The 16,233-nt window shown below is 34.6% G+C and overlaps 1 protein-coding gene across 9 annotated transcripts in view; it reads left to right on the top strand.

Annotated features, from left to right (window-relative positions):
- Nucleotides 1–12,012, top strand: part of TAFA2 (TAFA chemokine like family member 2) — a 180,720-nt gene extending 168,708 nt beyond the window's left edge. For 2 of the 9 annotated variants that reach the window (XM_048948086.1, XM_048948100.1), the window contains exon 5: nucleotides 1,014–2,953. In XM_048948086.1, coding sequence (XP_048804043.1) covers nucleotides 1,014–1,100 — 87 coding nt within the window. In that variant the 3' untranslated portion in view covers nucleotides 1,101–2,953. Of the gene's footprint in view, nucleotides 1–1,013; nucleotides 2,954–3,063; nucleotides 3,312–9,907 lie in introns of those variants that run through there. The other 7 variants (XR_007377617.1, XR_007377616.1, XR_007377621.1 and 4 more) reach the window with 7 other exon arrangements.
- The last annotated feature ends 4,221 nt before the right edge of the window (nucleotides 12,013–16,233 follow it).

Genomic DNA, 16,233 nt, shown 5'->3' with positions numbered 1-16,233 from the left:
TCTTTCTTGACATTAAATCACATAATTGTTACTTACATTCCTGAAATATGAAGGCTACAACCTTCAGAACCTTTTGGCCTTTTCTTCATTACTTCAAATTTTCTGTGCACTATGAAGTCCAAAAAACAGCATTAAGGTAATCCCCAGAACGCAGAAGTTACAGGAAGTTGTATCTTTTACCTGGAAATATCCATAATACTCAAGCAAGGAGGTATTTCAAGTTTATCACAAGTTTGGAGAAAATGCTGATGAGGACCATCAAAGAATTTTTCTGGAATTAATATCAACGTGTATGCTTCCAAGAATGTCACAGGAAGTTGTGATCATACATGTCAGATGTTCAAGAAGATCACAGGGAAACTTAGTCATCTGCATGCTCCTTCAAGCACAGATGGTGAATTTGCTCTCTGTTCTGTATATATTTTTTTAAAATTTAAATTGGAAGTACTGATTTCTCTTTTTCATTCTTTTTCTCTAATAACCAAGACCAACAGCTAGTCAGGAATGAGGAACTGTGACCCTGACTACTTCCTAGTGAACCAGGCTTTATGTATTTTTCCCTAGGCAGTGAGAAATCATCCTAATTGTTCATCTATGACAGCTTTTCGGTGAAAAGCTCTTCATTCTTCCCTTTTCTTGCTTCTATTAAGAGCTGACAAAGGGTGAAAGGGATTTTTCTGTAATCTTCTAAATCTGCCACCTTTCTTCTGTTTCTTATTTGTATTAGAGTGATAGTGTGATGGGTACTCAGACTGGAGAACGTTAAAATTAGATTCCCTTAAAATAATTTTATATTCTCTAAATGGATGCTCACTCCTCTGTCAGCACTCACTACTTTGCCTTAATTTTCTCTGCACACGGGAAAGTCTTTTCTTTATTTGGAGACTCTAAATTGATGGAAAGAAAGAGGAAAATGATCAAAGTATTTCAAGTTGCTGACTGATTCGTTGTTTTTAAACATTTTTTTTTTCCTGCCTGGATATTGCTCTCCTGTATTCTAACTTGTTTTTTAGTTGTCTTATATTCCCTCAGCTGTGGCAGTATTCGTGGAGCCAAATGTGAGTGCACTACCTCAAAATGCCAGCAGTGGAAGCTGGTAAGCAAGTGGGGGAAAATCACCAAAGGAATCTGGAGCTTGGGACAAAGGTAGAAAACACATCAGTACTGCACTAACAAAGCAGCAGGTACCCTCATAGAGGAGATAAAATTACAGGTAAGGAAATAATTTATGTTTCTATTTTGATTTCATCCAAATGGCTTGTTATTCTTCATTCAGAATCCCTAGAAAAATAACACACCTGGGGATAACACATTACTAGGGATAATTTGAAGTTCAATCTTAGACAGTTTCTGGAAAAATATATCAGAAGGTGAAAATCCATTTTAGCTAATAGGTAATTTAAAAACTCAACCTAGTTTAAAATAATGACTTCCTTTTTGTTTTGTTAGCATATTGGACTCGTAGCTCGTTGGTAGAGGTTTCACTTTCCAATCAAGAATAATAGTAGGTTATTTAGATTAGTGCTGTAAGTTTGAATGAAAGACAAAAGGACTCTGCTTTTCCCTTTACTTTCTCAGAGTTAGCAGGGTAGTATGACTCTATAATCCTTCAGATTGACTTGTTGTAAAAAGGACTGAGGTTATTTTTGTCTTCCTTTTGTGACTATTAGATGGTGTAAAACAGAAGAAAATTACATTTTTTTAATTAATTGTCTTGCAGTCTTTTATGTCATCATGCTGCAGTCCCACTGTGGAGTTGTGATCACCTCCAAAAACCACAAGAGGATTTATCCTTGTCTGAATTACTACAGTTATTATCTGTTACAGAAAGTAAAATAAGGTTTATGTTTAAGTCTTCTCTCAATACAAAACTTTTGTCTGTAAATGAAAAATTTCGTGAAGTTTTAACAGTCTAACATAAACTTGATTTCTCTGCTGAATTACAGAATCACTGAGAAAGTTTAGTTACGGGCATTGTAGTGACATTGTCTTTTGGAAGAGATTAACAACAAAATACATTTGAAAAAGTAATGAATTATATTTATCTTTGACATAACTCAAATGTCTTCATCAGTTATATACTATGATAATTGTCCCAGTGCATTATATCAATTACATTTATTTTGTAAAATACCAAATTCAAGTGAATGTGAATCCAGAGCCACATTTATTTCTCTGATAATATTTGAAATGTGTAGTTATTTTATTAAATCAAGGGACCATCCGACTTATGAGTTTTATCTTGTAATAGACGTTTCTAATAATCTGCAGTAGGACATTTATGTTAAAAGGTCTAATAGAAAAAGAAAAAAAGGAAGATAATTATCTTTCGTAAGCATTATTTAAAGAAAATAAGTTGGTCTTTTGAGGTGCTGTGAAACCCTTTTTAGAAGCAGTCAGAATTTATCAGCAAATCCAAAAACTTATCTCAAAAATCTCAAAAGATAAGGAAATAGGTGCCTGAATTAAACAGCGTGTTTTGATGTTATTTTATGGTGTTTCCTGTAGCCTACTAGCCATAGAAGAGACTGTAAGTAGAGTTCTCCTCTGAATGCACATTTTTGTCAAACTTGATGCAGTTGAGTTCTTTTTCTTTTGTTTTGTGTTTTTTTTTTTTAATGTATTTAATGTATTTTTTAACGTTAAGAAAACACTCAAGTCTTTCATTTAGAAGGAAATGTATTCTGGTCACATGCCTCTTATTTGTATCAAAGTTCAATTCTATTCAATTCTTTCAATTACTGTTTAATAATAGAATACTGACATACGTGCAGAAATGAGAGCAAATGCTACTTATCCACTTCTGTTTGGTTTTCTAGACAAATCACGAAGTCTGAATTTGAGTATATTTGAACCTTTTCCTTTGAAATTGCTGTTATTGTTCAGGTTATTTTTTGAGACCATGCTCCTTTGCTAAGAGAATTTACTTTGGTTCTGAAATATGTTTCCTCCTGTTGTTCTTCACTTTTACCTGTAAGTTAAAGAAAATTCTATCTATCCCAGTTTTGTTTTCTGTAAGTAATTCCGTAACAGTGTAGTACTTGACATGTGTTTGTTTCTTAGGCAAACGTGTAAAACTCTTCAAGTCCGAATGGAGAAGTAGAGAAAGGAGGTTTCTGCTGTGCCTGATGACAATTTATGATTTTTCCACACATACTAAATAATCTGGCTCCACGTTGGAGCACTAGTTGTGATGAATCCTAGTCATGGTCGGATTCTAAGGAAGGGCCAGAACGTTCGTTGAGGAATAAAGAGTCAAACCACTCCAGAAAATGTGTTCCAGCCCTGGTTTATTACTCACAGAGCAGCAGGTGTGTACAAATACAGGTTTACATAGTATTAACAGGAACTGTTGTACCTTATTCTTCATTGTAGTTATTTAGTTTGCTGCAGATACACAGGAATCCTGGCTTATTTGTGCAAGACTCCAGGAGGGTGGTTCAAGAGACTCTGCCCTGTGTTGCTAAGCAGCTTCAGTGCATCAATCAGGTGCTTCTAAAAGCCTTTAAACATCTTTCTTCTCTCACTCCCCTTTCAAAGAGAGATCCAGTTAATATATTTGTGTTATCATTGTAGGAAAGCATGAAAGCACTGTTTAAAAAGACATACATCTTGGTACATGCAGATAGATGTTTCATTGTTGAAAGCTTGGTATCATACTCAATTACTTACAATTCAGAGCAAGTTGGGAAAGGGGTATTTGTGCCATATTCCTTAAATATAATAGAATTTGTCTGTTTAATCTTAAAACTCTCCTGTTTTCAGAAATGTATGCCATGCTCTAAAGTATTTGTCTTCTATTTTTCTAGTTCTAGCTTTAAGTTCACTTGGCATATGATTAGTATATATGGGGCAAATGGAAAGCTCAATTTACATGTGAAAGCCCTTTTAGTTTTCCTTACAGTGTTTAACAATGCTTCTCTAGATCTGCATATTTAACAGCTAAAATTTCCTGCCAAAATCATTAAGAGTAGTGAGAAAACATGAAATACAAAAGTATACTTAAACAGCACGGTGTGAAATGACTTTTCAATGTTATTTTCATTCTAATGAACAGTCTAAAGTACCAGAATGTTCACAAATACAATTCTGTTTAGTCACAGTGCAATAAAAGCATAAAAGTATTAAGAGCTTTCAAATCTAGTACTAATGAATGACATCGGAAACTTTGGAGCCATTTAAATGTATTGGGAAATGTTCTGTTTAATTAATGAAATGAGCTAGAGTTGTTTGCCGAAGGACATACCTGAGGATCTAGAATTCTAAATTGCTTTGCTGCATGCTTGTGAACATGTTTAGAAACACATTTTATATTGCATTCTCTAAAGTATAGTGAAGAGAAGAAATTAATACTCTTGAGTTTTGATATCAAGAGACAGGTATGGCTGAAATTTTATTGCCAGGAATGAAATAATTGAGGACTTGAAAAAATCCGTCAATACTTAACCCTCACTGAAGGTAAATTAATTGGTATAGCTATAATTAAATAGCTGTTTTCACAGCTGCCCAGAAATAACTCTAATATTGTCTTGTGTCATTAGCTCAAGTCAAGTAACAGTCTACTGTCACGAAATAGCAGCCTGTTTCCCAACTCTTAGTTCTCTTTTGCAGTTACTCTATTAAGCATACTTCTGAAGTACAAATGAATCACTTCAACCTTTCTCAAACTTTTGAAATGATTTCTCCCTCATAAATTGGTTATCTATTATGGACACATAAATCTACACCTATCTACTATTAAGTGCACACAAATATGGATACCCTATTGCAAACATATCCTTAACCACTCTCTTTGTCTGTCCTTTGTCTGTTCCTTAATGTAGAAAATAAAATACAGGATTCTCATGTTCTGAGGAAATTGTCAGCTTGTCCTCTATTAAGATCTGATAAGTAATTTGAAGTATCACAGATGCAAGGTAGTATGTTGCAAGTATGGAATATTTCATCAACAAAAATGCACAAGTGGCAATGCAAAATGTCACTTGCTTTAACAAGCCATGTATGAATAACAGTGCATAACAAACATGCTGTATGAATTTTGGAGTTCCAGGAAATAATGAACTTCCATCTGTTCAAAATATTTATTTCCAGCTTGGACCTTGTTATGCAGGGCACATAAGAGAAAAAAAAAAAAAAAAAAAAGACAGATATTTGATTCTGGTTATATGGGCAATTCCATTTTTCATTGTAATGTCCATATTAAGCTTTCACTACCAAAATAGGTTGATTTTTTTTTTTTTTTCATGAAAAAATATAACTGAAATAACTTTCTTAAAACCTATCCTATTTTAGGTAAGGTTTACTAAAAGACTACTTCATTGACTGCTTTATTAATTTTGTGTGTGTGTGTGCGTGTGTGTGTAGGTGTGCTTTGTTTATGTTCAGTATGAGAAAGAATGTAAAAGTAAGGATGCAAAATTGTACTGCATGCAAATAAGGACTATATTGGTACAAGATTTCTATCTTGTCTCCAAGACATGTTTCTGAGGACAATTCATAGCTAGGGATTTTTGTAATGTGTCTTTTTGTTCAAGAATTTAAGGGATTCTTGTGACACTCCCTGTGCTTAGCTTGTCTCCTGTTGTCTATTAAATATGTTTCTGAGAGTCTTTTTATTTTTTAAGAAACCCCCACAACATTTTTCTACAGGCTTTTAAAATTATGCAGAAGAATGTAGGGGTGCCAAGAAGGCTTTTCTTGTCTAATGCAATTCCACTTAGCACAGGGTGAACTATTGACTATTAAAAATATGTAATTCCCTTTCTCTGCCTTACGTATCTGAAAAAAGTAAAGATAGCTTGATGATTTTTCAGTATGCTCAGACAGCATTCATTCTGTGGCCATACACATAATCCTATGCAATATAGTTGATGGACAAATTATGATTGAAGAGGAAACAAAACTTGGTGGCAATAAAATATTAAGTATTAAATTCTTCCTGACTCTCATATTTATATGAATTCTTTGGGTAAAAACCAGAACTGAGTGTCCTTCTTGGAAGGGTGCCCACCGAATGGAAGTTCCTAAGTTTCAAGTGCTAAATTTACTAACTCATTATTTTGTTTTGAATATGGATTTTATGTATGAGATATGATAAACATGGAACAAAAAAGATAGATCTGACAGTCAAATAATTAGTAATGTAAAAATTTGCCGTATGAAATGTTCCACCACACACTGACTTCAATTTATCTTATATTATCTATTTTCTGAAAACATTACTAATTAGTTAATGATTGCATTTATACCTCATTTGTGTGTATAAACTGTTATGAAATTAGGATGTATTCAATATATTAATTTCTCTGAAAAAACAGAAGAATTGTGCTGTGCCTTATTGACACTCTGTAACTTTGATGCTTAGGTTTATGACAGTTATTAAAACTGCTTTCTTACATAGAGAACATTCACTCGGCCATGCTTTTCATCCTATAGTCTTTAATTTTCTCCTTCCTCTTCTAAGGCAGGAGAACATCTTGCGTAAAAGTGACAGACTTTTTTTTTTTAATCAGAAACCTATTCTGACAGAATAGAACATGTTATCTGCTGTATTCATCAGCTGTGGGAATTTCACAAGTGAGAACAGTTATCATGTTTGTGGTAGCACTGACCAGAAGCTGACCAGAAAATCTCTTGAACTGATCGCTTTTCTAATGTGCTGCCCTTGAGATCTCCTCAGTTCTGGCTCACTCTGGATCACACTGGAAAAAATGTTTTACCCAAGGACTGAATCTTGTAGGAACATTAGCAGAAGAAATGTGGAAAACTTCAGATATATTTAATTTTTTATTATTGTTTTAAAATAAAATGAGTTCACATACAATTACAGCCAACTTACAGCAGCCACTCACTAATTTAAATTAAAAAGTCTGCAACGGCAGAGTAATTATACTTTAATTGCACATTTAGTACAAGAAAGTGAAGAGAGACTAATGTATTGTATTTATGACATAATAACCGTGTGAAAAATATATTAGCATAAAGGGAGTAATTATGTCCCAAGAATGAACAAATTAATTCAAATCAATACCTATGACGCTTAAGGTTCTATGTACTTTTTTCATTTGTGTTGTTAAGCAGCAGCAAAGTTAATTTTCATGCATATTAATTATTCACTGAAAAATTGATTAGTCTTGACTTGCACCCATTCAGTGTGTTACTGTTCTCTTAGGATTTTAGAGATCAGACACACGGTGTTCTCAGTTCCTGTTTTGTTAAAAAGACCATTGGCACAATATCTTGTTTCACAGCTACTCAAATCCTACAGCTTTTATTTTGTCCCAGATTAGGCATTTCTGGAAATAACATCACTACATATTAGCTAAAATTTCCCTGCTTCTTTATGAAATTGCCTTTAACATCTGAGAGGTCTGTTCTCTCCCTAATGTGTATGGATATATAATTTCCATTAATGTTAATAGCTGGTGTGTGCTTGCTCATAACAAGTATTACCTTCCTACATAGAGGAAAATATGAACAACTATGCGTGTTACTTGGAGTAGCAGTGTGTGATCTGTACATTAAGGGGAAAAAAAAAACGTACAGCAGGTAGAATAATAAAAATTCTGGCAAAGGAGAGGAGGTAAAAACTGCAATGATGTAGCTGTAAAAACTTGGATTATGAAACCTGACCTCCTATGTAGACTGTATAAGCAACATGACATTTGTGTATTGCTGGACACCGATATAAAGCAAGGATTTGAATGGCTATCAGTCATTTTTCTTTACTCACTGTATGTAACAGTGCATGTTGATTGTACAGGGATATTCTCACCACACAGTTGTACAGCTAGATGTGGGAAATAGACATTTCGATACCTTAAGGGAAGCTATAGAAATGAAAGGGAAAGACTTGTAATCAAGATCCCTTGTGATATGACAAGGGGCTTCAAACTAAAAGGAAGATTAGGCTGCATATAAGGAAGAAGTATTTATGATAAGGGTAGTGAGGCAGGTTGCCCAGATAGGTGGTGGATTCTTCATCCCTGGAGACACTCAAGATCAGGCTGGATGGAGCTCTGAGCAAGGTGTTCTAGCTGTAGGTCATTCATTGCAGAAGAGTAGGACAGGATGACCTTTTAGGATCCCTTCCAACTCAAATGATCCTATGATTCTATTGACTTTGCTTGATGCATACCAGGATACCATTAGCATTCTTTGCCACAAGGGCATATTGTTGGCTCATGGTCAACTTCATCTCTAAAAGGAGAGCTTATGTCCTCTCTTTTCAGTAACAAAGACTTACTCTCTGTGGATGTGGGCAGAAGAGGAATTCAGATGAGTTCACGTGACTGTGCCTTTTCAGTTGCGTCTCTGATGAAACCTTCCTCTGGTTCTTCTTTGGTTCTGGTATACTCTGTGATACAGAAATGTAAGATACTTTGGCCCTGTATCTACTTGACCCCTTTAGGAGTCTCATTCCTTTTTATCTGTTTTCAGTGTGTTTTGCATCAGATGATTTACCACAGTTTTTTTTATATGTTTATGTATCAAGTGAAGCTAATATAATTACACCTTCAGATAGGATCAGAAGATGTATATATTACAGTATGCATCCCAGTGGCATTTGGGTCCATGAGTAGAATTCCAGCTTGTTACAATAACAAACACACACAAATAAACAAACAAAACCAATTAGTTGATGTGTCAGCATTTTGAGCTTTGTTGCAGGGTATAGAAACATGTTGCCTGACTTTTAAATTAATTCTCCGTTATTGTTTCATGCAATCTTCCATTGCAGAAAGGGTCATATGAAGCAGTTTACAACATCAAGAACTAAAAGTGTAATAAATAAATCTTTGGTGTTATAAGACCCACAGAGCACAATTTTATTATTGCCTTCCTAATTGCTGTTCCTAGAAACAACTTAGTGAAGGCAAACTGAAGTAATGAACTCCTAGAACAGTCTTCTTAATATTCTGCTCTATGTTTGTGCTCTGCAGAGCTGATGAGAGCTGTGTGCAAACAGTTTTGCTGAAGGCAAAAGAATGTTTCATCATTACAGAGCATGACCCTTTTCTCTGAGATCAAAATGAAGAGCATATGCCCCTTGATGTCTGTCATAAGGTGTTATTGTGACCAATCCAATTAGGTTGTTCATCATGAGTTGGGATGTTGTCCCCTGACACAATTGGATATTAAAATGTTACGTGATCATTAATTGTATCCACTGACACAGCAGAAATATTCCTCAAAATTACGTTTCTATGATGGACGTTTTTTCTTTTAATATGTGAAAACTGAGTTAGACACAAGGAAAGTCCAATTAATGTGAAATGCTTTGCCTGCTGCTCTTTCTAGATGATCCTTCTCTTTCACTCATTTCCCGTTATGTTGGGTGATATCACTCTAAGTGAACTTCTTGAATTATTTTATACCTTGCAAATAACAGGAAAGATATAGCTTTTGTTTATGTATGCATGGCTTTTGTCCTTTTTCACCACTAAGTGGTTTTTGCTTGCTAGAATATATTTAGCACTTAACAGAACATTGCATTTTCAAGTGGCATGCAAAGAATAGATGAATACGTCTCCAGAACCTGATGGTTAGCATTTTAAAGGGATTGTTTTTACCGTTCAGAAATTCTAACACTGAAAAGGATGAACAAAACATGGAAAGTTTCCTTAAACCCAATGTTCTTTGTGACCTTCAGTTTTTTTAAATTATATTTTTAAGAATGGTCACATTTGAGTGTCTCCTTTTGAGATAAAATTCCAACAAAGCACTTAATAACCCAGTGTAACTTGGGGAGTGTCCCCATCCACTACCAATGGGAATTATTCATTTATAAACAATTGAAACAGCTTTTCTGGACAGAGGACTTATATTTCAGCTTCAGTTTCCAGGACTTCAGAAGTAGATTCTCTATGTACAGTTTTGATTTTCTGATTTTCTTTTTTCTTTGCAGGTAACCCGATAGCTAAAGACAAATCAAGTCGGTCTCAAGGCTGATAACGTTAAATACAACACATAGGAATTTCATTTCTCCAGGCAATCCTTGAAGTGAAATTTTGTACTGCTGGGGTGTAGCCTTCAGAATCAATTGTTTCAATGAGAACCTGGTTTGTAATCAACAACAGCCTTGAGATCAAAACTACTGAAGAGTTATTTTGAACTTCTGTGTCACAAAGATTTCAACTGAGTGAACTGTGTACACTTGTAAAATTGCACTTGCAGAGGAATTTGCAGCTGTAATCTCAAGAGATGGTTTTTGAAAGGTGCAGAAAATCAGCAATCATTCGGATTCTTCTTTCCAGACTGGTGGCATTTCATCCTGATGAAGTCACTCTCCAAAATGTATTGGTTCCTCCCCACTAAAATGATCCCTGGTCCACATTCCGATTGCTGGTGGGACTGCACACTGCTTTAATTAAATTTCCATTGCAGAAATTGTCCTCTGGCATGGCACAATTTTAGACATTTTTATTTGTAATCTAATCTTGGAGCTCTAAAGGGTACATATTTCAACATCTTGAAGTTGCTTTTGTTATAGGAATGGAAATATATACCCATTGTTAATAATTATTGTTGACAAGTAATAGTTATCTGAATACATCAGTCATATTAGAATGTATAGTCGGGTTGACATGTTTCCCTAAGGCTAACCAACTACTGCAGCTATTTGGCAGTTAAAAAAAGTAGTGGTCAAAACTCAATTACCACTTCCATTATAAAGCATTTTATACCTTTAAGATATATATTTCAATTTACTTTGAAGGAGGCAAGTGTTCCTGCACTTTACTTTCCCAACCTTTAAATCACTGAAATTCATGGTAAGCAGTCAAGGAAAGTGTTTCATCCATTTTTATAAATGTAGGCAGGGATGTAAATGAGTTTTTCAATTATGAAATTGGGTGGTAATCATTCAGAATTTTTCTCTTTTCAGTGAAAAATAAAATCTCTTGCTTGAAACTAAGTACTGTTGGATGCTTATGTAGATGTCTGCTCAGACTGATTGCTATAAAGGAAAAATGTCCTAGTGCCCTCCTAGATATAGGGTTCATGAGTATTTTGCTTGCTTACTGTCCTCAAATTCAAACCTAATCTGTGCCAAAATCACATTTTCTTTATTTAATTTTCTATTTCAGTAGCAATTTTTTGAACCTTGTGCTGTGCTGTTACATGAAAAAACCTCCATATTTAAAGGCCTTAAGCATCTATGAACTTTTTTCTAAGTTATCACAGAATGTATAATTTTATACTTCATTTAGTGTATATTGTGCCATCTGTAATATTGATACAACAAAAATTTGGCAATTCCTTTTAATGACACTACATAAGCATGCTAACTGAGAGTGAGAGAGTTCTGACTGTATGCTTTGGTGCATTAAATGATAAGCACACACACTTAATGATAGGCAAAAAATATATAGGATGAAGCTTATTTAGAAGTCCTGTGTGGTTACCAAGCTCTCTGAAAAAAAGATGGAAATGATTTTTTCATTACAAGCTATTGACATGGCAAGGTAGTTATATATAAAGTTCCATGATGGTTGCATACCTTGGAGGGATCTGCCTGTCACGCTATCCCCGGCTGCTCCAAAACCATTTCATTACCTCTGTTGTGTTACTGCACAGGAGATCTTAAACAAAATAAATGATTGTTGGGAATAAAATTGAGAAATATCTTCTATCATTCTGCTGAGAAATAATAAAAAATGTTGGCAGGGAAAAATATTCTTTTCTGATTGAAATTTAATTAGGATAAACTGTAGCAGCAATTAGGTATCTCGGTATTTTAGGATGGATTAGTAATGAATGGATTTGTGCTAATGGATGATGTGCTAATTCAGGATGGAAGGTAGCATCTTAAAAAGACTGGGACAGTGCAAAGTATTAATGTGGTGTTTTGTAAAATCTGAACTGTCTTTGGTCGAAAGTCTGCATCATGCTTCTCAATATCGTTTTATTTGTTCCTTTGTTCTTAAACCAACACTGAAAATACTGTATTATATACAAGTGTAACACATGCATATCAATAAGTGAAAATAAATGGATTTTCAAATATACCGAGTAGATTATCTGCAGTACATTAATGTTGTGATAATTCATAACAAGTGAATAAAATTGTGATATAAAACAGAGTTCCTTGAATGGATGTGCACTTTGAAGACCTATCTTGTTTACATGTAGAACAAAATAATTTTGTTCAGTGAGTGAGAATTTCAAAGGTTTTATTAATTTTGTACTTATTCAGTAGAGCTGGAATTCTCTCCCACTGGTTTGAAAGATCTTTCTGCAAAGGAAATTGATCTAATGCAACTGTTCTAGCATTATCATGGGAAATTCAAGTGGGTACACTGCTCTTTTTAGGTTAGGCTGAATACAAACACTGCTTTTTTCCTCCACAGTATTCCTGAAAATGTCATGGTAGACATTCCTAAAATGGTAATGTTTGGTTTAATTTATTGAACTGCTTTAAAAAATAAAACCAGTGAGCTCTGCTGGTCAGTCCCAGGGCAATGTGGGAACCATAGTTCAGCTGTCCACTGTGTCTGTTTTAGCAGTGGTGTCTTTGAAAATTGAGATGACTCAATGTAGTAGCTCATGTCAGCTATGGACATTCATATTGTGGGTGTCTGGGGATGAATTATTCTTCATTTTCTACTTCATTCCTTATATTCTGCTTCCAACTTTATTTGATATACATTTGAATAAAAACATTATCAGGCATAAAGATCAGAGGGAAATCCGTGTGTCCTTTCAAACTCAGTAGTCATCAAGAGCTCTGAATCATTAGAAAATATGTGGTCTCTGTCCACAGTTTTGTATGGGAGTGCAGTAATGGAAAGAAGACTGACTGCTTTGTTCAAACCTTTCAAAGTGAAACATACTGGGTCAGCTCAACAAAATGAAAAGGAAATCCTGATATGAGTTTTAATGATAAAAATTCCAAGCCAGATCTAATAAATATGAAATAGAGCTTAAAAAAAAAAAAATCCAAAAATCTGCATCAGATATATTTTAGAACAAAATACCTACTATAAAGTTTGTTATTTTGAAAGTATGTGCAGCTTATTTGTTGTTGTTGCTGTTGTTATTTTCCTAATTATGATTGTACAGCAGGCTTTTATAACTATCTGGGTAATGCATGACTGTCTGTAACACCCAAACAGAAAGATGTGATTGGCATTCTTCTTGGCTGATTTACTGCCTCCTCCTTCATGACTTGAATTTTACAAGTAGGATGTTAACAACGATACTGACAAGGGAAAAGGACACAGTGTTGGTTTGTAATAGCAGTATTGCCTTTATCTCTTTTTTTCTTGCCAATGGTTAGATTGGTTTGTAATCAAACACGTCACGCCTGAACAATGGGGTAGCAGTAAATGTTTTCACATTATTTAAATGATATTAAATAATGAGGATTACCTAATCACTTGATCAGTGTTCATAACACAGTTTGTATCCTGAAAAACTTTTCTCTTTATTCTTTTATAGTATTAGAAAATATTTCCACATTACATCTTTGATCTTGCTCCTGTACATAATTTTCTGCTATCGCTTTACTGTCATTGTGAATATTTCAGCAAAAATGCCTTCCATGGCTGGTTGTTTTGCATATTCTGTATTCATCTGCACTTCTTATGTGGTGATGACAAAAGCTAGTATATAAAAAGGGTAAATTTCCCACAAGTTTATTTTGACAAGTGATGACAAATGTTGCCAACATCTTTTAATCCAAAATTAATTTTAGAGCCTCTGGCAGGAGGACCATTGCTTGTGTCCACTGGGAAAAATTCTATAGAGGAATGACTGCTCTTTCTCAACCTACTATCAGTGGGATGCCAGGCTAGGCAAAACCATTGTAGTATGGTTTCATTACCAGAGATGGAGATTATGGGGATGTGGATCCTGCATACAGGCAGCAACCCACAGAAATCCAGGTTGGGGCTTTTTGTGGTGGTGACAGCAAGTCCTTGGTTCTGTTCTCTAGAGTGGTGTAAAGATCTGTTTTGTGTTCCTGGGATTTGCTCCAAAACTAGACTGTAGAAAGGGCAAAGTGCCTTGGATAAAGCCTTCAAAATTTTGTGTCCAGTATTTTGCTCAAAAAGTCCTGAATGAGCAAATCAAAATTCATGTGCTTGTCCTTGTTGAGGTTAATGATTAAATAACTTTCTCTCTGTTTTCAAATCCTCCTTACTACCATTCAGGTACTGTTATGTGGCAATGGGAAGTGAAGTCCAGTTGTTCTTTGATCATAGATTTTCTTGATTAAATATAACTCATCAGATCAATATTAGCCATGACTGAAAGGCTTGAACTGTAGCCAGCTTTTACTTCTGAAAACAGTTATTGTCCAACTAAGTTCAAGAATAGTTTGTGTAATAAAAGTATTACTGTCCATATGTAATCTTGCTAATGTTTTATATTAGCTCTTCAAATTATGCTTATGTTCATAACTATAAAAGTCTGTGTAGATCTTCTGTAACAACGGGGCCATTCTTTTCTCCACAATACCAGTGAGAAACACTAGAGACCCTGCACTTTGGGATGTATTACTTTTCTTAAAATTCAGCAATGCATAATGGGAAAAAAAAGTAAAAATACTAATGTTATTTACATTGCTGAGAGATTTTTCTTGAAAATGATGAAATAGGTGCAGTTGCAGGTTTACACTTTATCGGCATATTGGTTGAATTTCTCAGTCTTTTCTCCTTATTGTTAGAACAAACATGTCAAAAACTGATCTTAAATTCTCTAGCTTTATGTCTTTGTAGTTAGATCATTGTATCCAGAACATTCAAAATGCAAGGTGGTTGTTTTGCTCACTATGTCTCCTTATAAGAAAGCTCTTGTTTTCTCTGTTTCTCTCTTTATTTTTAATTCTGGATGTCTTGCTAATATTTGGATGTATAGAATATAATTCTTCCTATTACCAGTTTAGAGTTCGAGGTTTTTTTTGTGCTTTCTATTTTTCTTCAGTAATTTTCTCTTTAGCTGGGAGAGTCAGTTCTTACCAAACTTCATAAGTGATGAGAAAAGTTTCTTTTATAAATAATGGCCTGGAACTAAATATGGGCTCTTTGTAGTTTTTCTTGGAGATAAAAGAAAAAGAGAAATGATGATTTTCTATCATTAGCTTTCAGAATGTTTTCCAGCTCAAACTGTTTTATCTGAATAGAAACGTTTTTCTCTAAGTATAAATGGCCTGTGTTTCAATATGCTCTCTGATCATAAAGCTGATGAAATGGTCCTCTCTCTCTGTGGCAGATTACCTCAGCAGAATTTACAAATGGCAGATGATGGTTTTGCTACTGTCCATGGGCAGGTAGACAGAATTTGGTCCCAGATGCTCTGCCTAATGTTCATGGCAGAAGCGACTCAAAAACAATGCCTCCATATGCCGTAATTGCTCAAATTATTTCTCAGGCATATTCCCTTGTCATCCCTCATATGTAGAACTCATTAGATTCCTAGTGGGAGAACATATGGAGAGAAAAGATGATGGAAAACATTGTAAAACAGATTGTATATTTAAATTTATATTATAGAAGACCTTTCTGCACAGGCGAATGTAGTGCATTAAGGTAAAACTCGTTCTTCCCACTTCATCAGGAAATCAACATTTATGGAGCTATTATCTTAGCATTCACAGACATTCATACAAGATGGGTTGCAGTCTGGTTTTAGGAATACTAGTAGGAATTCTCCTGAGATCAACTCTATATTTCCTCCATTATTTTCCTAAGTAGTTAAACTATACCTGTGTAATTTTTCTTTCACTAATAGAAATGGCCAGAAGTCAAAGTTTCAACCCATGTAAATCTGTTAGCAATATCGGGTCTTTGTCTGTGGATTTGAGAATTAAGTGTCAAAACAATGGCTTTTGGAACTGTCTTGTTTGTTTCTTTCACACTCAAAGAATAAAGTTGCTTTCATCCAGCTCAATTCTCTGGTGCACAGGGAGGGATCTATAACCATTGCAGAGTTCTTTTAATGACTGTTGAATATTAATAATTAATTACTTATTCAGTAGAAGAAAAATGACCTAATAATAGATGAATTCAAAGCATTCAAAAGTTTGTGATTTTTTAAAAATTATACTTGTGTCTCTTTCCTGTTTTATGGTAACCTTTTTATTATTTGTGACTCAGTGAAGCTCATTTTAATAGGGAACATCTGGGGTGCTGTAAAGTGTCCCAGAGGTGGAGGTGAGCACTAGTAAAACATATTCGGTTTGTGGACGGGAACAATGTGACTTTACTGGTGCAGCTGGTAAAACATGGCCTA

Source organism: Lagopus muta, chromosome 1, assembly GCF_023343835.1.
Source record: "Lagopus muta isolate bLagMut1 chromosome 1, bLagMut1 primary, whole genome shotgun sequence".
NCBI lineage: Eukaryota > Metazoa > Chordata > Aves > Galliformes > Phasianidae > Lagopus > Lagopus muta.
The sequence above is the reverse complement of the archived record's forward strand: the minus strand, read 5'-3'. Positions and strand labels throughout refer to the sequence as shown.